Source organism: Anas platyrhynchos, chromosome 4, assembly GCF_047663525.1.
Source record: "Anas platyrhynchos isolate ZD024472 breed Pekin duck chromosome 4, IASCAAS_PekinDuck_T2T, whole genome shotgun sequence".
Taxonomy (NCBI): domain Eukaryota; kingdom Metazoa; phylum Chordata; class Aves; order Anseriformes; family Anatidae; genus Anas; species Anas platyrhynchos.
The window spans coordinates 64,351,200-64,378,024 of NC_092590.1; the positions used below are offsets into that span (position 1 = coordinate 64,351,200).

General features: G+C 37.0%; 1 protein-coding gene across 3 annotated transcripts in view; it reads right to left on the reverse strand.

The window, feature by feature from the left end:
• Positions 1–26,825, reverse strand: part of CC2D2A (coiled-coil and C2 domain containing 2A) — a 60,569-nt gene that overhangs the window by 1,393 nt on the left and 32,351 nt on the right. For 2 of the 3 annotated variants that reach the window (XM_072037759.1, XM_038177831.2), the window contains 18 exons: positions 25,335–25,473; positions 24,483–24,686; positions 22,038–22,130; positions 19,992–20,083; positions 18,249–18,416; positions 16,684–16,789; positions 15,158–15,267; positions 14,946–15,042; positions 13,642–13,740; positions 10,467–10,643; positions 8,257–8,277; positions 6,982–7,185; positions 6,432–6,521; positions 5,001–5,114; positions 3,683–3,817; positions 1,754–1,876; positions 1,045–1,103; positions 383–560 (listed from right to left, as the gene is read on the reverse strand). In XM_072037759.1, coding sequence (XP_071893860.1) covers positions 383–560; positions 1,045–1,103; positions 1,754–1,876; positions 3,683–3,817; positions 5,001–5,114; positions 6,432–6,521; positions 6,982–7,185; positions 8,257–8,277; positions 10,467–10,643; positions 13,642–13,740; positions 14,946–15,042; positions 15,158–15,267; positions 16,684–16,789; positions 18,249–18,416; positions 19,992–20,083; positions 22,038–22,130; positions 24,483–24,686; positions 25,335–25,473 — 2,209 coding nt within the window. The remainder of the gene's footprint in view (positions 1–382; positions 561–1,044; positions 1,104–1,753; positions 1,877–3,682; positions 3,818–5,000; positions 5,115–6,431; positions 6,522–6,981; positions 7,186–8,256; positions 8,278–10,466; positions 10,644–13,641; positions 13,741–14,945; positions 15,043–15,157; positions 15,268–16,683; positions 16,790–18,248; positions 18,417–19,991; positions 20,084–22,037; positions 22,131–24,482; positions 24,687–25,334; positions 25,474–26,825) is intronic. The other variant, XM_038177832.2, reaches the window with a different exon arrangement.

Sequence of the window (26,825 nt, forward strand, 5' to 3'; positions counted from 1 at the left end):
GCAACTGTCCCAGTCAGCCCATGAGCAGCTGCTGTTAAAGTGTCAAACTTTATGTTGAAAGTTAAGTGGGGTACGTTGTTCTTATAGTACTGCTGTACCCCACCAGTCACTACCTCCACAACAGGAGATTACACTTGTGTTTATATCCATCTCCAACACTTTCACATGAAATGGAACAGACCCTCACTACTTCACCCTGTAAACATTACAGGGGTTCAATGTTGGTATAAGATTGACCTTGACTTTTGCGGGGCAGAAGGCATACAGTTCTATGCCAGTGGGGGTGATACTAAAAACGTGTGTGACTTGGAGTTCCCTCCAGCTCACTACTATTTCCACTCACTACCATCACAGCACAAGCCATTTATGTTAACAACTTTACCCTGTAGTCTCCAAGCTGTTTTTGCAGCTCTGCCTGATGGTCATCTTCTACATCTTTGCCTTGGTTTTGTTCCAGCAGGGGCAGGAAGTTACGCAGGGTAGAGGTACAGTATCGGTTCCAGCGAGTTAGGTGCCTCGGTCTCCATTCCATGATCTTTTCTTTCAGTATTTTTTCAATCCTGCAATATAGTACATCCAGTATTTACTGGGCTTCTGACCTGATCTCCCTCAACCCACTTCTTATCACAGCTTATAGGGAACATAAATGACCTCAGTGAAACTCACCATACCTAAAAGCACAAAATCAATGCCAATGTAGCTATATTGTCTGCATGGTCAGTACCAATGGAAGGCCAGGGGTTTGCACATACTTTTTAAGTTTACATTCTCTCAGCTCCCTTGACCCCTACACTGTTTTCGCTTACTAGAAAACCATGCAGCCATGCTTGATCAGTTAGAGATTGTCACACAGAAGGAACTGTTAAAAGAAAAACAAAGATTCTTCAAACTACCAGTTCTGGTTTAGGCTGTTCTCAATTCCTAGCATTCAAGGTGTGTTTTGGGACCATAGATAAGAATACACTGGAAAAACACAAGAAAGTGCTCCCCCTGTAGTGAGCAATCTTTTCATGTTGACAGCATTTGTTTTAGTGATAGAATTACCTGCCCTGTAGTTCCACTGCAGCAGCCTTGTCTGAATGCTGATACACTAATTCTTCAGGCTAGAATTAAGTAAAGCATTTCCATATTAAAAAGCACAATCTCTTCTAGCTGTACAGCAATATAACTGCAGGCATTACTACCTCGGTAGTACACAAAAAAAATCATAATTATGCTAAAAGCATCAGGTAGACCTTTGTATGTAATGCTGCTGTTTTTTTGTTGGTTGGCCTTTTTTTTTTTTAGTAAGCTTCAACTGTTGTTTACAAATTTGATTAACTGTAGAGGATTTCCTACTTGTTTACTAAGAACATATGCACAGCTTGAAATGCCACCTTTCTAGCTGTAAGACAAAAGTTGATGTTTTCTTTATAACGTCAGGCTGATTTTTGGAGATGGCTGTGTTAAAGATTTGTCCCAAGTACTTCACCATTGTCCTGAGATCTTAAACAGATACTCAGAGGACCGTGGATGTGCATCGTTCAGAATAAAAAAAACAAGTACTTTTCAGTATTCCTGATTTATTTTTTTTTAAGGCATGCCTGGGAAGGTTTTTTTAAAACCAGGCCTATTACAGAAATATACGTAATCCTGCTTAATATTACATTAGATAGTCTAAAGAACTTAGTCTCTTTTCCTCTTTACTAGTCAGTGATCTCTCAACCCCTTAAATTGATTTTATATATATAAAATCTTTATAAAATGTGAGTACCTGAACACTGCTGAGACCGGGGTATGGCAAGCTTCTTGAGAAGAATGGCTTCCAAAGTTTTGGTTTGCTGATATCAAAGCTTATCCTTACTGGGGAGTCGTGCTCTTGGATATTAAACCAAATCTGTAAGAAAGCAAGTTCATTTTAACATATAAATGAAGTTATAGAACACATTTTACTTACATGGCAATAAAATACTACAGAATCTGGACCTCCACCTATACCAATTACCAGTACGCAGTCACGTGAATCAAGGCACTCCTGTAGCGTTACAGCTAACCTACGCCATTTTTGCATTCTTGCACCAAAAGGGAGGTTGTTGGGCTATCGTGTTTTATGCTTTTAAGTATGTACAGCAGTCAGTGTATGCCACAATTACTGTCGGCAGCTGGCACCTTTTACTGCTGAACTGAACCTACTGCCCACCATGGCAATTTTTCTGCTTTCAGCAGCTTTCTGCCTTCACCATCACTCCAGCACCGCACGATGCTGGGTGACAGTACAGGCAGTTTCTCCTGCCATGAGCTGCAATCCCACTCCTTTGGATTACCACACAAGTCTCTGCTGAATTCTGAAGTTCTTCCAACAGCACTGTGCAGCTGTGGCTGGGGTTGCTGGTAGCCTCCTGCACCCCAGCACCGTGGGCACTTCAAGCTTATGATGCAGAATGTAAGTAGGTTGTGCAGCCACTTCACTACTAAATATTAACAAACCTACTTAAGGTTTAGTACTAAATATTAACAAACCAACTTCACCAAGCTCCGGAACACTTTCAATGAGAGAATGAACTGACACTTTCAAAATTAAATATTAAATATTAAATTTTCTTCCAAATTCATTGTGTTTAGACCACAATGAACCACAGAAAATAAAACAAATCAACACAACAAAACACACATACAATGCATAACACTTCAAAGGACCTCTCCAGGTATGTTTTTGATACAGAAATAAAAACAAGCATTTATTATTTTAGTATGTAATGGAAACCTGACTCACTGTTTTCTTATAACAGTTTCAAAAACCTGACAAGCAAGCTTTTAAAATCCTCTAGTTTCAATTAAAATAAAAACTTTTTTTTTTTTTAAGCTTGTGTTATGTTTCCTCAGTCTGAGAGTTTTGCACATCTCACCTCTCTGCTGTCCCTGCGAGTGTCAGCTTTCAGCCAAACCAGGGAGTGACACTGGCAGCAAAGTGCCCTGGGGTTTCTGTCCCTTCCAACGCAGGCTGAGCCCTGTGTCATTCTGCAACCTTTGGTTCACTTTCCCTGAGCTGAGCAGCAATTCCTGCTGCCTTCTCTCCCCCACTGCTCTCTCCCAGAGTGTTCCCAGTCACACAAGAAATAATGCATCGTGAACATGCGCTAGTATTACTCGTAACTTAGACAAAAAATAGACAGGAGGGCTTGATGCCAGGCAGAAAATCAATACAGTTGTTAGACCTTGTAGTGCCAGCTCTGTGTTAGGTGTGTTGGACCACTGAGGGCTGTACCCACCCTCACGTATGCAATCCAAATGACTCCTGGTATGCTTTACTTTTTCATTTTTAAATTACATTTCAGCTGGAAACCATTAGCTTTGTTGACTTACTGCCCCTCAGCTAAGCAGTGGTAAACTGAACACAGGCTATCCAAGATGGAAAGTAAAACCACGTTAGTTTCAACATGCTTTTGGTAACTAAAACACAGTAATGAATTTTCTATGGACAGATGTCATGATCTACCTAAATCATGATTTAAGAAAAAGGTAAAATCTTTCTATATGTATTTAATTAAAATGGCTGAAAAACCTAATGAAGCTTGAAAAGAATCATTAACATGACTGCATAAATGTAGTTAAACTGATGAACAAGTGATGCAAAAGGCGAAGAAAAATGTCAAATTATGAACTTTCATGAGACCAGAAATATGAAAAGCCCAGGCACACTTACATTATCACAGCTGATCAGGCAGTACACATTTTGTAGTGGGCAAAAAGTATCATACTGCCTGTAAAAACTTCCAGTGCTGGGATTCCAAATTACATACTGACTTTGCTCCAAAGTTAATACATATGCAGTCTGTCCCTATAAAGAAAAAATAGGAGAAAGATAGATGTTATAAAATGGGCTTCAATGACAGTAGACATTATATTGTTTGGAATTTTGCATTTTTAGTATTGAGATTAGTAGCACATTTTTGGAAAACTGGAAGGATTTACAGGTTCATTACAATTCAGTCACCTAATGCTTACCTAATAATGTGTGCTCTGTCTCTTCTGTGGCAGAGACATGTTAGACACATGCAGCTTTGAGCCATTTAAAATACAGACCCTGAAAGTCCTTGTAGTTCAGCCAAGAGCTGATGTGAAAGTCCATACACAGGAATGTTTAACATTTGCCACCTCAGTATCAGCGTGTGCTACCTGGTGACTGCCATCTAGGCAGCACACCTGGCTCATCCATCAGCCTTCCCTCAGACACACAGAACATAAAAAGATTGCTAGGAAATCCCTAAACTTCTCTTCAATGTGTTATCCCCCCTGTTTTCCAGGTACTTTAACAAATAATCTTTCTCCTCACAGCATTAAGAAGCTGAATGCATTGTTAAGGACCGCCCCTACCATCAGCTGTGGAGTGGAAGGCGCGTAACTGAGTGCCTGCTACGGCTGCACTGTCTGAGAACGCGTTAAGGAAATTAGTCTTGACAGGGGTTTTTACTGAAATTCTCTTCAGCAAAACTTTCCCATGTGCTTGGTAATTGGAGATGCTAATGGTGAAAATTTGCATTATAAACAGTCTTACCCTCTCAAAACAGCAGCATTGATTACTTGGAAATACGAGTGCTTTAATGAGGAAAAAATAAAAGCATCTCCTAATGGGCAAAAGAGTCTCAAAGGTTTAGTTCTTAGCCAGATTACTGCTACAGGGGGCTCACACAGTAGCCTACAGCAATGCATTACTCTTGTAGCTTTGCCATCAACTGGACAGAGAATTTACTTGCTTCAGCAAGCCTCCAACCCTCCCCTGCCACCTCTCAACCTGTGCCAATCCCACCCTAATGCTGCCACAGGCTGAGAATGGACTTTCCCCATGACCTGTTTCCAGGACACCCCATTTATACATGCCCAAGTCCAATCAAGGCTTACACATATTTTGTAACTGATAGGAACCAAAGACTTATACTATACTTATACTATACCACTGATAGGAACCAAAGACTTCAGAGAATGAAAGTCGATATTCAGACCAAAAGAAAAAATCCTCTTACCTCAGGAATAGCATTCCCAATGATAAGCCAGGCTTTTTTCCCCATACCAAGGAAATAATTACACAAGAGCACGGCATGTTCTTCCTCATCTCCAGCCAGAAGATCAAGAAATTGCTAATTGAGGGACAAAAAAAGTTTGCATTAGTAAAAAGTTTCCATTTCTAACATTTAATAATATTTTTTAACACTTCTGAAGCAAAAGAATCCTCTTGGATCTTTGTAACTGACCTTTATTGTTTATTAGGCACTGCTTCAACATGCAGAAAGCACATAGCAAGAATGAATGCTGTGAAAATCCATGAAGCAGATCTGAGATTTTTCCCTAAGAACCACGTTTTTTTGAGTTATTCTGATTTTTCCACTGTGCTGGAATAGAGCTTATTTTCTTCCTTGTAGCTCGTATGGTGCCATGTTTTGGATTTAGTGAGAATACTGCTGATAACACACCGATGTTTTTGTTGTTGCAGAGCAGTGCTTACACGCAGCCAAGGACTTCTCAGCTTCTGATACTGCCCTGGGTGTAAGGAGGCTGGGGGTGCAACAGGAGCTGGGAGGGAACACAGCCAGGACAGCTGGCCCAGGCTGCCCAAAGCGATGTCCCACAACATGTGGTGTGGTCCCATACCATAAAACTGGGGAGGAGGCAGCCACTGATCAGGGGCATCAGTTGGCTAGTGGTAATAAATAGCAATATGTATCTTCCTCTCCAGCCATGCTTCTTATTCTTTCTTTTCCCCTCCTCATTAAGCTGTCTTTATCTCACCCACTAGTTCTCACGTTTACCTTTTATGATTCTCTCCCATCCCACTGAGGGGGAGCGAGCGAACGTCTGTGTGGTGCTGAGCTGCCTGCTGGTTGCACCACAGCGTGCACAAAGGCTCTGAGATAGTGCAAACATCATCTGGGATTAACTTGATATCTGCTCCTATTCCATGGATCGTATTCGCATCAGGCAGAATGCTACATCTCCCATTACTGCTGACAATTACAAGCAGTGTTTTTCTGTGGTTTCTTACAATGATCAGTTTTAAGTGTAGTTTTAAAGTCTCCATCAGTCAGCATTCTGTCACATGTGCATGACTAGCTATTTTGGATTGTTTTGTAACTGAAAAAAATGGGAAAAGCTTCAAGGCCTAAGTATTCTTAGGGTCGATTGCAACCTATCAAAGATAAAAGTTTTGGCTCATATTACTATGAGCAACTTTTTTCAAGCACTGGTTGTCCTCCGGTAAAGGAATTCTGCATTTTTTGAAATAAATGACTTACAAAGAAAAAACAGTCCTCGCAATAATCGAATCACAGAATAATTTAGGTTGGAAGGGACCTCAAGAGCTCGTCTAGTCTGAACTCCTACCAAAAGCATGGGCCACCTGTATGTTGCATCACATACAAGAGGATAAAAATCCCCTCAACATTTAATGCATTACTTACATCTGATGTACTCCACAAATCACAAATTCCAGCAAATGACACACTATCTGGCAAAAAAGGAATCAAAGCAACATATCGAGCCACCAGTTCCTGCAAGGAAACAAAATATAGCCAGTTATCCCTTCAGTTCTCCACACAGGCATATAATGAAGGCATTATTATACTAGACTTGCAGCACAGTGCTGTTTCCAAGACACCAATGACAAAACACTGACTAACCCTGTTATAGCAGCAGCTAGCTCGTTTCAGAACTTACACCACAGACTGATAACACTTTACTCTCACAAGGCTTGATATAACTTTATATTAATGAGTATTGGCTATCAAAAGACACTTCTTTTTCCAGAGAGGACAAATACCCTTTTCCAGCATCACTAAGGGTTCACTTATTGTGTATCACACAGTCACTACCACTTACACATCTCCTTAAATAAACAAAGCGTAGCTATACAGCAAACACATAAAATGTTACATGCCTACGTGCATGTGCATGAACACACATTTTGATATCTACATCCCTGAAACTTTGTTATTTTTTTTAAGTACTTACTGCCGTTGTCTGAGAGCTATCTGGGTAAGCATCAAGGAGCTCCTGTGGTGGGTTCAGAGGTTTGACATATCTGGTAATAAAAACTGTCTTCCCGTTGAGGTCAATTACAGTTGTTAGGCACTGGCGGCTTGGAAACTTTGATGTACATTCAGCTTCATACTTTTCTGCTGCCTGGAGCAATTTCTCATCTTCCTGGGTATCAAACTTCAAAAGACAGTAGAACTTATATAAAAATAGCTTTATTTATAATTTAGGGTTAAGTCTTTACTATGTTTGGCCTTATTTCGCCATTTGCTGAAGCATAAAAGGAGTGTAAAATTCCTTCTTAATAGCCCTTTGCACTTTCCTTGCATTATGTACTTTGGCTCAAGGTAATAAAAGCTCAGGGTAATGGAAAAGCAGGCAATTAAATTTACTTATGAATGCACACGGTGACCTGTATCTATAGTTGGCTTTATTAAAGCACTAAAAATATAGCGAAAGCTATGCCAAACAAAGTGCAGGGATGCCTGTGTAACATCACACATTAAATCAAAGGTGAACAATTATGGTTAGGTACCAAAAGAGTAATCCTACACGCTACTCATGTAACACTCACTCCATTAAAACCACAATCGAGGTTATGCACAAAATCCCAGCAATGTTTATATAAACATTACTGGGACAACCCCGTACAATGCCAAAATATTTGCAGAGAAGGTCCAAGACATTTTTTCAGTGGGTTCTTATTTTTCAGACTTCTCTAAAATTTTAAAGCTTTTAGATGAGCTTTTCCAGATGCAAATCTCAGACTGAAAAGCATACGTTATGTAGGAATGCCAATTATTTGCTCCTCTGTCACCTAAGATGTCATCCTTTAAAGGTCTTAGGATCAAAGTAATTTGCATCTACTTAGAATCCCTCATGTAATTCTAGTGGTGCTGAGAATTAAAGCTCATCCTTCATAACACTTATTTCAAACTAAACCACTTCATCATTTGTAATCCTTCTTCTCAAAGTAACCAGAGGTAGAATGGCAGCACCTTGTAGTTAGACCTCCAAGTCACAAGAGAACACTCATAATGGTGCCTCTTCTTAACCACAATTAATGGCTGAAATACGAAGCCTCTGGCACTTTTTAAATTTTTTTGTAATAATTCACTGCAAATATTATGGAGAAATAAACAAATATGATGTTAGTCAAAAAGCATAAAGTGCAAAAAGATTGCTGAACCAAGCTAAATCTTAAAACATGGAACAACAAGAATCTCTCAGTTAGCTTTATTAATATTTTACCTTCTTAAGCATTTCATTCATCTATATAGAGATTCAGGAAGGACAGGATGAAAGAGAGGAAAAATAGATAAAGAAAAAAAGATATTGTAAAATTAAAATAAAATTACGCTTAGCATCCTGAAACAGTACACAAATATTTCAAATGACTACAGCAGGACTGGCTAGGAATAGGAAAAAAGGACAGAAAAAATATTTAGTTAATTTTTTTGTCATTTTATGCTGATCAATTTCTACAATAAGTATTTATGCTACATTTGGGAAAGTGCAGCATAGAGTTATTACTTTTCAGCCAAGGTTAGAACACAAGCACTTGCCACTTTAGTACAGATCTCCTTAGAGATACCACCTAAAATAGGACCGCCTCTTAATTAATTTGGTTCTGCTTTACTGAACTTCTAATATGAAATTCTATTTTATTTTGTTTCCAATTTATATTGATTTGAAAAAGTGATTATTTGAAAATCCTGTACAGTGTTTACTAAAACAATAACTTGGTTTGTCTTAGTATCAAAGGTAAACAAATCGTCTGCTGCTAAGTATAATTTCTAGAAGATACAGAAAAATCTCTAATGTAAAGAGAATGAGCATCAGGTAAAACTCCTACTGATGAACTCACCCCAAAAGTTTTTTCACTGTTCCTCAAATTTTATATGAGGAATCATCTGTACCAATAGTTTTCCTACCTCAGTAAGATTTTCCTCATTTTTGGTTTTACTTTTAAGGTACTTCAGTGACAATGCATACTTTGTTCCAGTTCAGCTTTGGTATGCAGTATTTCATGCTACTTAGAAGAGGACTCATTTCCCATGTTGTGATTTACTGTGCTATGATTCTTTCCTGCATCTTCAGAATGGAAAACACTTTGGTCTCTTTCTAGTTCTTTATGTCTGAATTTTGGTAAGGGGCAGCTACCTACTACTGTTGTATTTCAAGTAAAATAGAACTTATGACAGACCTATGACTTATGAACAAAATAAGATCTATGACTTTAATAAAATACACTTTTTTTTTCCCCTACCAAACTGTTCAATTCTAAATATAGCTACCAAACTGCATAATTTTACTAAGCATTATTACAATACATAACATTTTGGTAACCAAGCATCAAATTGCATCTAAAAAAATACCTGAATATTTGTTCATTGTTTAAAGAAGTCAAGTTTCACAACATCCAGTCCATACCACTTTACAGGAATCTTCCCCTTGTTTGAAATTCTATGACTGGTCTTCCAAAGCAGTACATGTCTGTTTCCTTTCAAGTTCAGTACATTTTTTTTCCTAGCAACTAAGTATTGTATGTGAAGGTCGTGAACCTCTTGAATAATGTCTTGTCTACTAAAGATGCTTCAAAGGCTGTTATATACGTTTTTGTTACTTAAAACCCTAGTGATAATCTTACCATTCAAGCTAATTAACTTTAAAAGACATCCATGAATCCACACTTGTTCATTTTCTTTGTTTTCAACAGTACTCAGTTGTAAAAACTCCCACAGTATTGCATAAGAGCAGATAAATCCACCCATATGGCTGGGTAATTTCCAAATGACCAGTGTAGCACTGAGCTGCAAAAACAACTGCTGCTGTTTGTGCATGAAAAACATCCTTACTGAGTAGATCTCAAAATCACTGCAAAATGTAACACAAAATGGCAAGTGGCGTATTCATTTTAACTACACATTACTGTTGTTAGTGCAAGGTGCTTCTGGTTTAGTAAAATAATTGAAAAAAATAACAGTTGCTGCTTAGAAGTAATTATCTTCAAGATCTGGAGACATGCACAAAGCACTAAATAATGAATGCTATATTTGAACACTGTAAACATAGAGGCAAGGATACTGTGGATGCACCTGCCAGCTTCTTTTTTCCTCTGTTCACAAATACTCAAATGAGCAACTCATTGTTTACAGAAGTAAATGAGAAAATGATATGCTCATAGGCATTAAATACAAATTTGCTTTGTACTAACCTTAGAACTAGATACCTGGCAGAAATTATTTTTTGAGCATTAAGTGTCCATCTCACTTAATGGTGAATCTAGTTCAATTGAACTGAGCTACAAAATGTGAAGTGGAACACTCAGGATGTTATTAATGCCCTTCAGTACTTGTATTTGTGTCCTTCAGTGCAGTAAGCCTAAGTATTTGTATGTATCTCAGGAACTGCACCACGGGAAACAAACAGCAAGAACATGATTAATTACTGGTAGTTACCTTTTCTCTGACAGACTCTCCAGGAACAAGCTGCGGCTCAATGGTAATGAACAGTGTTATATAGGAGCCCTCGCTCAGGTTGCGCACAGAATCGTAACCTCTCTCCATTCCCAGGTTCTTCTCTTTGCTGTAGCCAAGCAGCACTGGAGGAATATCCACCTTGAACGTACCATCAATCTACAACACACAGTAGCCCACACATATCAACTGTCCATGATAAAAAAAAAACACCAATGAAACAATTCTCATAAAAGCAAGACTTCCTTCTCAGATGCATTTGGTATTGGTATTCAGGTACTTTATTCCTTCGCTTTCTGTATTATTCTGAGCTCCAGAACAGTAATACAAGAGTATGTGACATGTACTTATTGCCTGTGGGGAACCCATGAGACATTTCGTTGTCAAAGGTATTAGTTACTATTTGATTTCAGTCTCTTTTGCTTATTATGGGCATTAATATTCAATGTAACGGAAATCATACACCCTAGTTCTTAGAGAAAAAGACTGCCAGCCTTTCACTGTTTTGCTTTGAAATATGCATTATTTTATGCACACACACTCTAGAACTCCCCGTGGATAAGTACTTTAAAAGAAATAAAACATGCATTTTTTTGCTTTATTTTTATTTATTTATTTATTTATTTTAAGACTAACACCATACAGGAAGGATAATGTGTGCTGTCATACTGCACTACCCACAAGAAACACTTATCCACAAGCTCCTTCCTCACCAACAGCTAATACATATATTGATGAGTAGGAGTCAACATCTGGTCTCTGTACTGCAATCCTCATTCTTTAAGTCTTTCAAAGCTGCTGAGTGGGAAAACAGAGGACAAAATGGTATGAATGAACATGGCTGTAAACTGTTCTCAAAGAAGACTGACAGGCATGCAATTTTTCAGCTTCAAGTGCTTTTCTCTGTGTATTTTCAGACTGTTGGTAAGACTAAACAGCAATCTCCACATGGCACTATTGACCTGGAAAACGTGACAAAATGGCAAAATACAGGTTGCAGGACAACCCTTCTGAAGGCAGCATCACACCAATGTGCCTTTGCCTCTAAGCAGGATGTATCTGTGAGATGCTGGAGCACCTTCCATGCAGAAACTGCTGATGTTTCTTGAGTGCAATCGGAACCAGGCCCATTCAGCCAGCTTCTCCATGGAAGAGAGCTCTGGCAGACTCATCATCCCTTTGCACCTCCTTCTGTCACCACAAACAGGAGAAAGCTCTTCCTGAAAGGTCATATCAGAAAAGAGATGGCATGCCCTCCACTTGCTAGAACAAGACTCAAAAAGTACACAGCTCTGAAAGAAAAGCAAGAAGATTAACCTGATTTGGGCAGAATTCAGATACGGCTTTAGGCAAAATTCAATGCTGTTTAGGTTATGCTGTATATGAAGAATTGGCCATAAAGACCTGAGTCTTCCATCCTCCTGGACAGGATGACTGCTGACAGGAAGGACATCTTCCTGATGAAGACGAAGAGATGACTCACTGGGCTGGCTCATCAAACATTTAAGAGCAAAATTAAGTTTTCATGAGGAGAAGACTAAATAAATCACACAATTTCTGCTGCAATATAGCAGAACAGGATGAAGAAATGCTTCATTGGCCACTGCAATTTAATTGCTAGAGGCACCTTGATATAACTGCTGGACTGATCACACTTTTTCAACTTCAGTAAGAAATCCTGCTCATGTGGAAACAATGCTGAGAAGATCCGTGCAGCCATTCACACTGTGCCTCAGGACTCTCAAACAGTAACACCTCCTCCAAAAGAGAGTCAGGAGTGCATCTGACAGCAATCTTGGAGCTAGTCTGGTCCTACAACGGAAAGGCTACATACTGGTATGCAGTCTGTAAAAATGTAAGTCTGTCAGGGCTGTGAGTAGACACACTTCTCAGGTGAACTTCATCCACTTGGTATAGAACATTTTCCTGAGAAGAGTAAAGGATCTTGTTCTTTCTTGTTTGTTGACCTATAACAATAGCGGTCACGTTAAATGACATTGTTTGCACAGGATGTCCAAAGCCTTATGAAAAGGAGGCTGGAAGTTCTTACTACTTACCTTTTCTTTAAGTCAATGAGAACTTCATTCTTTCTACAGGGCAGCACAACCCTCAAGCACACATACTCATTGATTTGCCTCACAAGTTGATGATAGCATATTATTAGTGATCTAACAGAAGGAAGTGGACAAACACTACTTAGATATGCACTGTCCAAAACTTGTCAGCAACGAGAAGAATGCCACGCTTTCTTGAATCCCATGACAGTTATGTTCTGTTACGCCTTGCAAGAGGATGGCCCAAGAAAACCCCTTTGAACTCCAAGATTAAATTAAGACCCCTCTACCCAAAGAATCCAAGAGGCTCACAAGATGTTTTAAAGCCTTTATAGTTCTGACAAGTTGTCCATATAGCAAACTAATCTCTGTCATTAGGTATGTAACTGATGCCAGAATCTTCATGAAGTAAGCAACTGAGACTTGAGGCGTGACAGCTTGATCTACACATGAAAGCTACTGCCCTGCAGAGCAAGAATTCTAAAGCAGGATTATGAAACAAAAAGGCTATTGATGTGAAAAATTAGCTGCTTTAATCTAAGTTCAGGATGGGTGGCTGGACAAATAAAATAATTAAAAAAAGCCTGTCCTCTATGAAGAAATGCATGTTATCCTAACACTCCCATGACTAAGTGCTGATATCTCCTAAAGAAAGCCTCTCTTGAAGTATTCTAAATACAGAGGAAAGAAGGGACTGGGAAAGGCAAAGGTGAAAACATGGTGATTCATCAGAGGTCTGAAAAAAGAGTCAGGTCAAATTTCTTTAACACCTATCTAAGTAATGCAGTATCGGAAATCTCAAAAGCCACTGTCAAAACCACCTAAAGAATCTGTGTTAACTTCATTACTGAAGGAAACCAGGCTGTGTTATTAGTGCACAAGTATGCTTGTCTATCTTTTCTCCCTTTGAAATGTTGAACTTACTAACAAATACACACCAAATGTGACAAAGGACAGCACTTTCAAAGATATTTTTAGGCAGTTCCATAAAAATAGACTGAGAAGTACAGAGAACATAATTAAATCTGACTACCCTAACCCTAATTCCTTCCCACTCTCCATCTTTTATTTTAGGAGATATCCTCCAAGTTATTGATGCTTACCTTTGCTTGAAAATATATGGTAGTAAATGGAATTTTAACACATCCCAGCCAGCGTCTCTCAACACAAGTGTGGATACCACTTCTTCTGTCACAATCATCCTATTAAGAAGTTGGCCAACATAAGAATTTGTAAGACAATTTAATTTTATTTAAATTCAATCAATGGTTTCATGAAGACAATTATTAAAACAATACAGGATTTTTATCATCTAACTTACTCTAAATGTAAGTTCAATTACTACTATGACAATTATTCTGCATGCTTTTCAAGCACGCCAGGTGCTGAAGAAAAATGTCATGGTCCTTGACATGATGTGCTTGCATTTCAGGGTGCAAGTCCTGTATGACTTGTGATGGAGATCTCAAAAATCTGACAAAGAATCTACAGGAGTCTTCCCAGACTAAGTAAATTAAGTGCTCGTCTTCTCATAAAATGTTTTACTCGAATTTAAAAAAAGCCTTTGAAGGTAAAATTGTATGAAAATCTAATAGCTGTGGAATGGAAGCGTTCTTTTCACATGTATTGCCTCAGTGATTTCCAAATCTAGCATGATCAGCCTACAAGCTTAAAAACCAGAAGATTTCTCCAAATGCTTGAGTGACATCTGAGTTTCAAGACTGTGCCTTTTTTTCTTCTTTTTGCTTCATCAAATACCATTTCAGTTCTGAGAGCAGAATTCTGTTCTCAGTGAAATGTGTGCATTATTTACTTTTTGGTTATATTTTCAAGAATACTGAGGGCTGCTATTTTTATGCATACTGAGTTAACTGGGAAAGCGTTCACTGACTTGAACAGGGAAAGGACTTATGCCAACACAAAGAGCCTACTTTTCACCAAACAGCTTGTAAAACAGGGTAAGACAGAGCATAAAAAGGTTAATAAAGAATACGGGAACTGGGATAAGTCACCTGGAATTTAGTGTAAAAAAAAAAAAAAAAAAAAAGAAGCTGATTAAGTATAGGAGTAGAATTCAGACTGCTATTCATGTGTTGCCTGTCAATTTTATTACCTCAAGTATCATTAAATATCAGTAAAAGATTACACAGACATGTTGAACTCTAGTAGCAGACTATATACTACAACCTTAATTTGTACAAAGGTTAACATTGTAAAGACTGCTCCTTTGAACAGTATTGCAATATTGACTAGACATAACAGTAAAAAATGACAAGGTAGAGAAAAGAGAGGCTCAGGACGGTGAGCCAAAACCAGGACAACTATTACACTGAGAAGTCTTATTCTGACAATTTCAAAAAGTTCACAATATTCTGTAAAGCACACTGACTTTCAATTATGAACTCACCTCTGTAACATCATGAAGTACTTCATCAAAAACATTAATGAACACTTCATCCTTCACTGACTGCAAACTGTGGGTGCTGTAGTCACCATTAGGAGCTCTGAAATTTTGAATAAACACAAAAAACTGTGATTTGAATAGAACTGGGGAAATTGAATGTATCCTCAAACTGATTTCTTACTACTCAGAAATAATTTGGTTTCATATTGCTATACCTAAATGGAAGCTCAAGTTCCTCATTCCAGTTGGGGTTTGGACCTTCTGCTGTTGTTGTCCGGCAGACTGTTCGCTGAAAAGAAACTTCTACAAAAGGACGGACTAAAACCTGTAAAAAAGATACCAAAAGAAAGAAAACAGGCCTCTATAAAATGCCTCATCAGAACATACTAAATTGCATATTTTCATGTATTTAAGGAAAATAAGCATATGCTTCATGAAGGTCACACTGGTCCAGTCCAGACAAACACTTTTAATACAGTTCAAGCTTCTCTAAGCATTTACAAAGCTTTTTTGTTTTGTGTGTTAACATTTCAAAAAGGTGATGTGTACCCAGAATATGTCATATATTGTATACACTAGGAAAGCCACATTTTCCCCCCAGTCTGTAAAAACTCCTGGCTAACTAACCAAAGAATGAAATGGAAACAGGTGATCCAGTCACCAGTGCCCTTGTATTCTCTTATCTGTAATCCAAGAATCCTACTGCTACAACCCTGGCTGTCTCTGAAAATGGTCTCTGTTGCAGATAATCAACTTTTACTAGACACAGCAAACCCCTAACGTAATTAAAAATGCATTAACAGAGCATTTCATTAGCATTCAAACGCTCATGTCAGAACCATTTCTACATTTCAAGAAGCTATAATTTTGAAGGAAATCCTAAACAAATAAACAACCCTTCCATACACCACCACCACACAAAAATACCCAGAACAAACAAAAACCCAAACCCAGTGGATTTCCATCTTCATTCAGAAGGATGCTGAACTTAGTTTTCAATAGCAAGCAAATGTAGTTTCAGTATCAGTCATAAGAAAGGCTCTGCTGGTTTAGACAGAGAGCACAAGGCCCAAAATTCAGACTGTGAAAATGGCCACAAACAGTCATACAGAAGAGTAAGAACACAGCAGCAGGGCCTATATTTTCTCCTGTTACTCTTCCAGGCTTCAGCTGTCTTCAGACAGAGGGACTTTCCTAAGCCTGTAACAATTTTTCTCTTTGACAACTCCCAATAGATCATTCTTCCAAATAATTGTCCAATGTCCACTTCAATGCAAGCAAATCGCTTTTGTCCACAATACATACAGGCAACTTCTCTGAGCACATAGGAACTGCCATATCAAGAATTACAAGCTTCTTTTTTGAACGTAGCTTCTACCTGCTTAGTTTGATGACCCCTCATACTACTGAACGAACCAGTGAACAGTCAACTGTTATCCATATCACTCATTGTTTTATGTTTCTCTATCATATTCTTCCTTCTCCCTTACTCCCAGTGACTGCCATTTTGGCAGAAAAATCCAAACATTTTTCACTGCGCAGTAGCCAGTCTAGATTTCTGACATCTTTATCATCCTTCTCTGAATCTTTTGCAGCTCAACTATCTTTTTTGGAGATCCAGGAGTGGGCAAGCTAATGTTACTAGTAAGATATCTTTCTGATATGTATGTGAAAAGGGAGAATGCTCATTATTTCATGTTAACAAATAATTGCTATAATTTTCATGAGTTTTACAACATACCTGGTCAAATGCCCAATCTACACTATCAGTTGGGCTCTGGGCTGATGGAGAGGCTGCAAACATCTCGTTAAATGACCTTGAAGATTTGGATGGCTGTTGAGGTTTGCTATGAGAGGAAACAGACAACATCGTCATGAAAAGACAGAGAACCTATTATCAAATATGAATCCTTCACATCATACATTAACCACACAAAGTTCTCAAAATGCTTCTGGTATCTTTATGTTATGACTTTAACCTAGGAAGGATAACTTCTCAGTCAAATAACAAGAAAAAACATGCGAGAGTGGGGTAGCAAGTGTATTGCTCTTGTAAGCCTCATTGCAAAAGTGCTGTGTGCCTTGAGGCTCTTCCTTCTGAAGAATTTATAGACCCCAGATTTTTATTTTATTTATTTTTTTAAAACTCCCCCTGGACAATCTCTTGAGACACAGCCTTTTCAGTTTAAGGAGATGAATCCCCAAAGAATTCATGAACTGTGTAGACTTCATGGTATCTAGGCAAAGCCTCACTGATGAAATTAAACCCACATGAAGATTACACTGTCAGCAACTCATCAGTGAAATAAAATAAATGATAAATATGCTTATTTTTATAATGTTTCCAAATAACTTTTTCAGTACTAAGCAACGGTAGATATTATAAAAGGAAAACTATTCACAGAAAAAGCAGCTCAAAATAAGATATCAGATTATCCAAAATATTGGGAGGGTTTTCAGCTATTTTTGTTCTACTGACAGTAAATTCAAATTCTCATCTTTTCCTTCCTGTCAACATATTTCTTATATGAATTGCTTCTTTCTCCATTTGAACTTATTTACAAAAATCCAATAGAACTTTTTCTTTTTCATTTAAACAATAACTAAAACAAGCAGAAGATGCTAGCAGGACGAAGATATCTCCGATTTAAATGTAATGTATATTCATTTTGGAAGAGCAAGAGCGAGAATGCTGCTGTAATACACCACTTATGAAAGTGCACCAGACTGCTCAGGACACAGCATCGTGCAGCACAGGCATTGCCTTAATATGCCTGAAGATCTCACCTTCAAAGTTAGTAAAAGCCAAATAACGCTCACTCCATTCCCTTCAATGTCCAGTTCACAGAGTGCTTGAGAAGGCCAACAGGCAACCCTCAGGAGATACAGTAGGAATAACTGGAATTTTGTAATATATATGTATTTTTTTATATTTAAGATATTATGAATTTAAATCGCCTTGAGTATAACTAGAAGGCTTGTTTAAGATGTAATTAATCCAATATTAACATTGTTATAATGTTGTCAAAGCTACAAGTTATCTTCCAGGCAGCTTTTTCCTCAAGCAGATGCATAGTTAATAAAAAACTTTTTGAATTTATCAGGTATTAATAAATGGTTATATTATTTTAAAAGCTTTGAGAATAGCATTTTTTATTATTAAATAACAAGATAAATCTATACATGCTTTTAACATGAGGATCAAAACAACACAGGACTGAATTTCAACATCAGTTGTTTCAGCTATCCTTAAAACAGTTGAAACTCCAATATGAATCTGGATTGAAAACAAGCATTTAAACATACCTCATCACTGGTTTTCTCACTGGAATATCAAAAGCTCTAATGACGTTCACCAACAGTTTTATGTCTCCATCTGATAAATTCTGTGCTGTGACTTTCTTCCTTTCTTTTCTTCTTGGCTTTAATGGTCGTTTTGGTTCTGCCAGTTTAAAGAGGCCAAGTCCCAAAATACTAATAATCAGAAAACAGACATTTAGTCATTTTTGCACAGAATCCAGAATTCCAGTGTCTCCATGACACACATGCTAGTTATGCACTAACAGAAAAAGGAAATACACACTGCTAGTGTCATACAAACCTCTATGAAATGTCAAAATGTTATTACCATTTAGTACTATGCAATCCAGTTGTCTTATATTTCATAAATTCTAATTTCAATGTGCAAAATATTTTTATTTTCTTCCCTCCCTCCCCCCCAAAAAAATACCTAACATTTAAATAAGACAACTCAAGATAGATCTATAACTACAGTGCTATAAACAAAGGATCTAGTAGATTACAACCTCTCTATGAAATACGTTAAGAGATTACACAGCTATGTACAATTACACAGCTAATTACACAGCTATGTACAATAAACAATAGGCTATAGAAAGGAAGAATAAATATGCCACGACATACCCTGGACCCTCAGAACTTATAACCCAAGGCAAAGCAGAACCAAAGGAAAAAAACAGGAAAAGAATAAAAAAGATACATATTTTTGCATATCAGTGATATTAACTGCAAAAATACCTTGGTGACAGAAGACATTCCAAAATCTACTTTAAAAACTGATAGCCAATAGCATTACTTCCTTATATATAAAATACAAATAACCCCTTTAATTACTTTTAAGATAAACCTGAGTTACTGAAATCTCACTAAGTAGATACCTTAATGGTGTTATTTTAAATTCACTAACTATATTAATTAGCAAATTGTATCCAATTTGAATCCGTATTCATGATAAAAAAAAACACAAACAAACCAAGCATTTAATCTTAAACAATTTCAAAAGCTGATTATAGTCTCAACTGGATTTTTCCCATTCTGAGATGTGAAAACAAACTGAAAACCAGGATGAATCTTGTTTAAGAGAGCAAGTCTCTGTATCTCCAGCAGATGGGACTGTTTAGATTTATACCATTGACTCAGAAAGTGTTAGCTGTACTTCAAGTGTGTCACACTTAGAATGAAGATAAGCAAATTTCTTTTAAAAGAAATAAAAACATCTACCATTCACAACCTGTTTACTTACACAGATTTTCAGTGAGCAACACTAATTAAGAATCATCTATGTGGTGATGACTCAAATGTCAAAGTCAAGAAGTACGAGATTTGGAACAAAAATTCAAAGAAGGTACATAAGGAATAAAACAAATAATAACCATACAAAAGAAGAGAAAATACTTCCCAGATCAGAAACATTTCTGAAAGTAAACAGCATAGATATTAAGCAACAGCATACAGAAACAGATGAAATGTAAGGTAAACAGAATCATGAAAATATACCATGCTAAAAGTTATTTACATGCTATCATGTTATTTCTAGCAAACTTAGCTGTTTTCCTCAAAAAAGTTTTTATATGCTTTGTGTATCAATGCTCTGTCTACACTGCCAGAGGGGTATATGGTGACAGGAAAACAATATATTACACTGAACACAACATCTCCTTGGCTGCTCACATCAGTACAATTTGCAAAAAAGGATCAGAGACAAATTTACACAAATTAACTTAGAATCAATAAAGATAACTGCCTTACCCCAGGCTAGGAATCTCCTCTTCATTGACAAGATCAGAGAGAAGGAAATGGTGTTTTGCTACTAGGAAACGGTTTATTACCGATTCTCGAACCTGTGAATGGGGAGAAAGGGAGGGAGAAGAGACAAAATTACACTTCTAATCCCAAACCACTGCAAACACTTGCATTTTGTCTATTAAACACAAACAAAAAACTTCAAATATAGATTCTTCATTTTATCCCTCTTTTATATGTCATATCAATGTTCTTTCCACCAGATATTTATTTGGAACATAATATAAATTTATTTTATGAATACAATGATTTTCTAGAAACATATAAGCTAGCCAGATGTAAACATATGAAAACATACATCACAAGAACAGAAAATCAAATCTTATCTAATTACAGCCCACCATCAGAAACAATCACTACAATAAATGACCCTGACAGATATTTCTTTTGGGCATCTAAATGAAGTTACAGAAAAGACTGTACAGAAATGTATATAGTATTAACTACAGGGACTAAAGGCAATGCTTTGGACTGCAGGACAATCAGCAAGGCCTGTGTTACTAACACCATGATTTAAAACAAATGTTTAAAAATCCTTGGATTGTTTCATTTCTGTGGGGTCACAGACTGATGAAAGACTTCCCTCTTCTCTCAACAGCTATACAGAAGTATAGAAGCAGACTGACTGAGAGCATTGTCTTTTTTTTTAATATTTCTTTTTTGTCTACTACTCAGGCTAGTGATGCCTTTACATATGCTGTTCTATTACAAGATCAGCTGCAGAAGAGCAATAACAAAGTTTTCTACCATACATCTCCTTTCATTATTTGTAAAAGTTTTCATTTAAGTTATGAAATCTTTCACTGTGCTGAGGTGATAATCATATAAAGATGACATTTCAGAGTGAAATGAATTGCAGCCCTGATGTGAGCAATCTAATTTTCAAGCACATCTGACAATTTATAGAAGTGTAAAATATCCAAGTGTTATTTTAAAAAAAGACTACTTTTATTTCCTGTACAAGAGTGACAAGCAGTTAAATACCATAAGGTATTTAACTCTGTACTATAATTCAGCGCACTGCATAAACTGTACGTTTGAATATGCACATGAATATTATGCAAAGCATACAGGGCCGACACAGATGTGATAGATCTGTTCAAAATAGTTTTTGATATTATCATACTGAATCTGGGTTTTGGTACTTACCAAGACTTGCCTGGAGGATTCAAATATTCTCCATTGTCTTTAATTCTTTTACAAAATGTTACTGCTAACAAGCAAGTTGTTTTGTCCTACATCATATCAACCTAATAATCATCCCAGATGTTTTGCTGGCTGGCTGGGATTTTATCTACCTTTAATATTTCCAGTACTAGTAATAAACTGGCAGACATGTTTCTCATTTGTTACTTGCCAAAATCCTCCAAAATTGCTAACTTTTATTCCATATTCAACCAATGTGTGTGTCACACACACACACCAAGGATTAAAGAAAACGCCACGCTAACATTAACAAATAAATAAATAAACCAAGGTAAGGGAATATTACTCTAGTGCAACAATGAAGGTAATGTGCATATGCCTGCTACCTTTGGCTGCAGGACAAGACTTTTTGTGTATCACATTAAATGATTTTTAACAGTGGTTAGGAACACTTTCATGGAGATAAATTCTTAGTAACAAAACTTAAAGAATGAAAATGGGGAGAAGGAAATCAGTGAATACTTGGGACACAACAGTACAGATCTCTGGGACACTGGACCAGAAAAGGATTTATAGTACTCCTCGAAAAATCTGTTTTTGTGGTCATTTTCTATAATGCATCTTTTTGAGGAAATACATCTTTTCAATTAACATTTTATCAGTCATTTACAAACCTCTACTTGTTTTATTAGACCTGTTTCAGGCCTAACTTGGAATTATAAAAACATCTGTAGGTCAAGTTTAGTGCTGAATCATTTTTTAGTATGCCTGGAAACCAAGCATCCAAGTGCAGCAGCAACAAACGGCTTAGAGAAATATGATGGATCCGCATATTTTGCCACTTACCTTTTGTAGATAGTTGGCAACAACTGCTCTGCGTGCATCTAGGTAATGTTTGCTGTCAATCACATTCCTCTCATGTAGTCTTTTCTCATAGTCCTAAAATATTTACTAGAGTCTGTGATTTGATATATAGCCAATGCTTTACTACATACAAGAAAAATGGTAAATATTTCATTAATATTAATGTATGGATCAAAGTAAACCAAAACAGATGTCAGAAGTTCATAAAACTGTTTTTAATGCTAATGTACACAGCAACAGCACTGCACAACTTCCCTGAATAGAGAAAAGAATTCCATTAAGTTCAGGTTCATGTGGTTTAAATTACTACGAATAACTTTATTTCCCTCTCTTCTTTTTAAAGCAGGACTCTGACCTGCTGTTGTAAACTGAAATTCCATTTCTACTGGAATTGGTTTGTGTTGCTGCAGCTGCAATAGGATGAATCCTTTATAAAAAGGAGTGATATGTTATTCATGGAAGACGACCTGATATTTGAACTGCATTTTAAAACATAACTAGTTTTCTTAGTGTCTAACACCAGATGAGCCTATACTTACTTGTAGGTAATTTTGTGAGAAACTATTACTGAGCTATTTTGAATTTGCATTCAAGAAATGAAGTAATTTAATAGTATAATAAAGTCACTAGTTGCACAGTGAGAAAGTGGATGCACTGTTTAAGCATCCAGAGTGTGGAGATTTTGCTTTGCCTGATGTTTGATTAAAAAAAAAGAAAAAAGAAAGAAAAAAGCCTGTAACCCAACTGATGGGCTGAAATGAATACTGGTTGCCGTGTAGACCTTCTGGGAGTTCTTTGCTGAAGCTCTTGGTCCAGTATTTCAGTGTCTTTCTTGCACTGGACAAGAGGTTCAGCTTAGTCTGGTGAGGAAAAGATTAATGGGCAATCCATTATCTGCCCACACCTAGCTGAGGGACAGTTACAGAGAAGACAGAGCCAAACTCTTTGTAGTGCCAGACAATATCACAAGGGAGAACAGCCATTAGGAACAACTTGGAAGGTTTGGGTTGGACATGAAAAAACAAACCAAAAAATAAATCAATCACTGGAAAGGCAGTGCGGGACTGAAACAGGTTATCCAGAATGGGTGTGTAATCTCCTACTTTTCAAGACTTGGCCAGACAAACCACATAGCTGGCCTCACCTAGTTCTGACAACAGCCCCATCACTTCAGTGGAAAGCAGGATCTCAGGAAAGCAGGAAAACATTTCACCTCCAGACAATGTTTTCCAAACAATATTTCCACAATTCTATGAGTTTTCTGATTTCTTTGCCAAATAGCTAGTTATCCAACTATGAAAAATACCACTTTTAAACTTAGTTTTGAAGACCATGTCTTGTAACATGAACTTGGAACAAGCAATTGTGGGTTTATCCAAGTTACCCTTAATGGAAGGAGGAAAAGAAAAGAAAAAGAAAGAAAGAAAGAAAGAAAGAAAGAAAGAAACAAACAAACAAACAAACAAACAAAAAAAAACAGAAAAAAACATTTCTTAAACTGTGTTTTTTTGGCTGATAACATGAAATGAACAAAGTTAGTCCATAAAATCAACTGGATCAAAAGCATATATTTAAAGCTCTGGTACATCTTTGATAGCAGATAAAAAAACTAATCTAATATTTGAAAAGGATAAATGTTTACTATGAAAAGCCAGATCTGAGTTAATAAGTATCTTTTAAAAAGATATAACCCAAAAGGAATGGAAGGAAGGAATTGCTCAAAGAAATTTATGCAAGGCATAAAGCAGTAGTTGCCAAAATCTGACATGATTCTGATCCTGAGAAGGCAATGAACACACTGAAATGCTCCTTAAATACACAAATTGCTAAAGAACAAAAGAATGTGTGACTTAACAGTAAGAGTGGAACTGAATATAACTGAAGTATGAACCAAATAACAAATGCACACATTGCACTTCAGTAGGATAATTAACAGACAAGGACTGGGTAAGCTAACTAGAATATTGTACAGAAATAGAAATAACATAGGCTGTAGTAAAACACTAAAAGGTTTTAATACTCATTAGTGTCATTCCTCCTACCACTCATCACAGAAAAGGTTCAAAAGTTAATAAGTCTAAGCCTGAATTATCTTTGCATTACCCTCTGTATTTTAAATCATCTATAAAAAAAATCTCTTAGAAAATTCACATCTACAGCAGCTGCTGTGTTGTATTTTTCCACTTCCATGGCATAGCTGCATAACTGTTTCCTTGTGGGGAAGCTACCTTAATTATACTAAAATAACATCAGAAAAGACTGATGGAAAAATTCTATTTTTTTTTTTTTTTAAATGTCAGCAAAGCTGTACGTTCTTGATGGGACTAACTGACTTTACTGCAAGTCAAATATTATCAGCACAACTAGAAAAGAAATATGATGTTTTACTAGAGGATGCACTCCAAATAATTTCAGATAACAATCTACCTGGAATAGTTTCTCACTGATTTCTCGTTCATGCAAAGGGACTTGCTTGTAGTTTCGGAACTCTGCCACCTCCTCGTTTCTGAGCTGCAAGAGTCGGAATCTCTTTGATCTATTAAATTCTTCATCAGAAACAAAATTAAATTCTTGCTGCAACTGTTCCAATCTGAAAAAATCAGGAACATGTGCCTCGCCACTAGTGGCAACCTAAATTAGATAAAAATTATTAAACTTTTCATACCAAGGAAGAGAAGTCTACAAAGTAATTTTTGTTAAGTCTTAACGGCACATTGCAAGAATGTTCATTTAGTTCATTTTAAGCAGAAGCAATTAAAATGGATCAAATTGAGATTGAAACATTAAATGTTTTAAAGCAGATTCATGTTGAGCAAAGCGCATGAGAACATTAAATTTTACTGTATTCTTAAGTGTATTCTATCTCCCCTAAACATAAACAAAACATTGAAGAGCAGAAAAATGTGATTCTTTTATGTAACTTCAGCTATCTGAATAGCTTCTCAATTTGATGTATAGAAAAGTCCCAACAACAAACTACTTTGTGCAGACATCACTAATGAGCATCTTCCTATTTAATACCATAGGAGTACACTGGGAATAAGCCTGAATTTTAAGGAAAAAAAGAAGTTCAAACCTGTGATTTTTTAATACGTAATCTAATCAGTTTGCATATTCCCTAATACCTTTTTTTTTTTTTTTTTTTTTACCACTAGAATACTACTGAACTAATGGATTAATAAATCTTATTTTTTAATAGACACTTCTTAACATTCACCCAAGCATATCCATGATAAAACACAGCTCCATTAGCCCTACAGCCCCGAAACTAACACTTACCATAATCATCTGCATCAGAGCTGCATTGTTTGGGTCATTTGGATCAAGTTTTGCTTCTGCTGCCCACTTGGCTAGTTTCTTCATGTCATTTAAGCCTGATGTGCCAATGGATGCAATAGCATCAATATTTTTTAAAGCACTAAAGAGACAATAGAAAGAACTGATAGCAGATGGTTCTGCCAAAAAGAGATTTGTTGTAGCAACATAAAAGAAATTCAAACAATTTTGGAAAAAAAAAAAAAAATCTATAACATGGAAAATAAATTCCACTACACAATTCTCAGTACAAACCTTTTGTTGTGCCATTTTTGCCCTCAAAATGAAGCCATTCTTTCTGTCAGCACACTGCAAAACTGTGGGCTGAACTTAAGTTAAAAACAAAACCAAACCAAACCACTCTCTTCAAACAGCTGTTATATGGAAGAAGTTAACCTCTCTAAAACCTGCCTGGCTTCTATGATTCTTCTTACAACACAAGCATCTCTCCAAATTGCAGTTATGTAACAGAGGAATGATGAATTGCAAAGGAAAGCTGGGGGAAATACGAAGGAACTGCTGAAAGGGAACTCTTATGCAAGCTTTCTCATTGCAGAAAACATACAGTTACAGACTTCTCTGAAACACTGAATTTGACCGTGTTCCTAACAAGAGAAAACAAGGTTTTGCACGCCTTCCATGAATTAAGTGCTTATTGATTCGAACATTTATTGTACACCTACACTATACCCCATGTTTCTGATTATTAAAAGTACGATTTTTATGTTAAACTGCCTCACAGAAAGCAAATTATAGTTTTAACAATACATACTGGAAGGAATTTCCCAGATCCTTACTTGAGCTATGTCTTAAGTCCTGTCTTCAGTCTGTCTCCTGGGTACTGTTTCTGGATGGACTCTGGACCTGACTCATCCTCTCACCCTGTCTGGAACTGCTGCCAGTGCTCTGCTGTGCCCGTTATGTTTGGATCCTGTAGGACTGCATGCTGGTTGGCACTGAGTGAACTGTGATGGTTCACTCTTGGCTTCTTCTGTCTTCCATAGCAGCCCTGAAACCCTGGGAGGCCCAGCTCCTAGTCCCATTCCTTATCCTTTGGATGTTCTCACTTATTTGTATTCACAGCAGTCAAATTATGGTAGGTGGTCAGGAGGACATTTGTGCAATGATTTGCTGGCCTGAATATGCAATTTCATTACCCGTGTACCACAGACTGTGGATGCTGCCCCTTCTCTCCTTAGGGGTCTGTTCTCTACTTAGAATCTGAGTATTTTCAAGAAAGCTTTAAGAACTTCTGGATATTTCTCAAGCTTGATTAGAACCAGGCAACATATCCAGCAGTTACTGGAGCAGCAGATAAAGTAGTGATATCAAGGCTGTATCTTTAGGCAGTCTTGAACAAACACATATGGAATCAGAGTTATGCTGAAAAGCTCATGGGAAAAGACTAAGTTTAGGCATAAAAATCTTGTCTCGGGCTTTCACAATAGACAACAG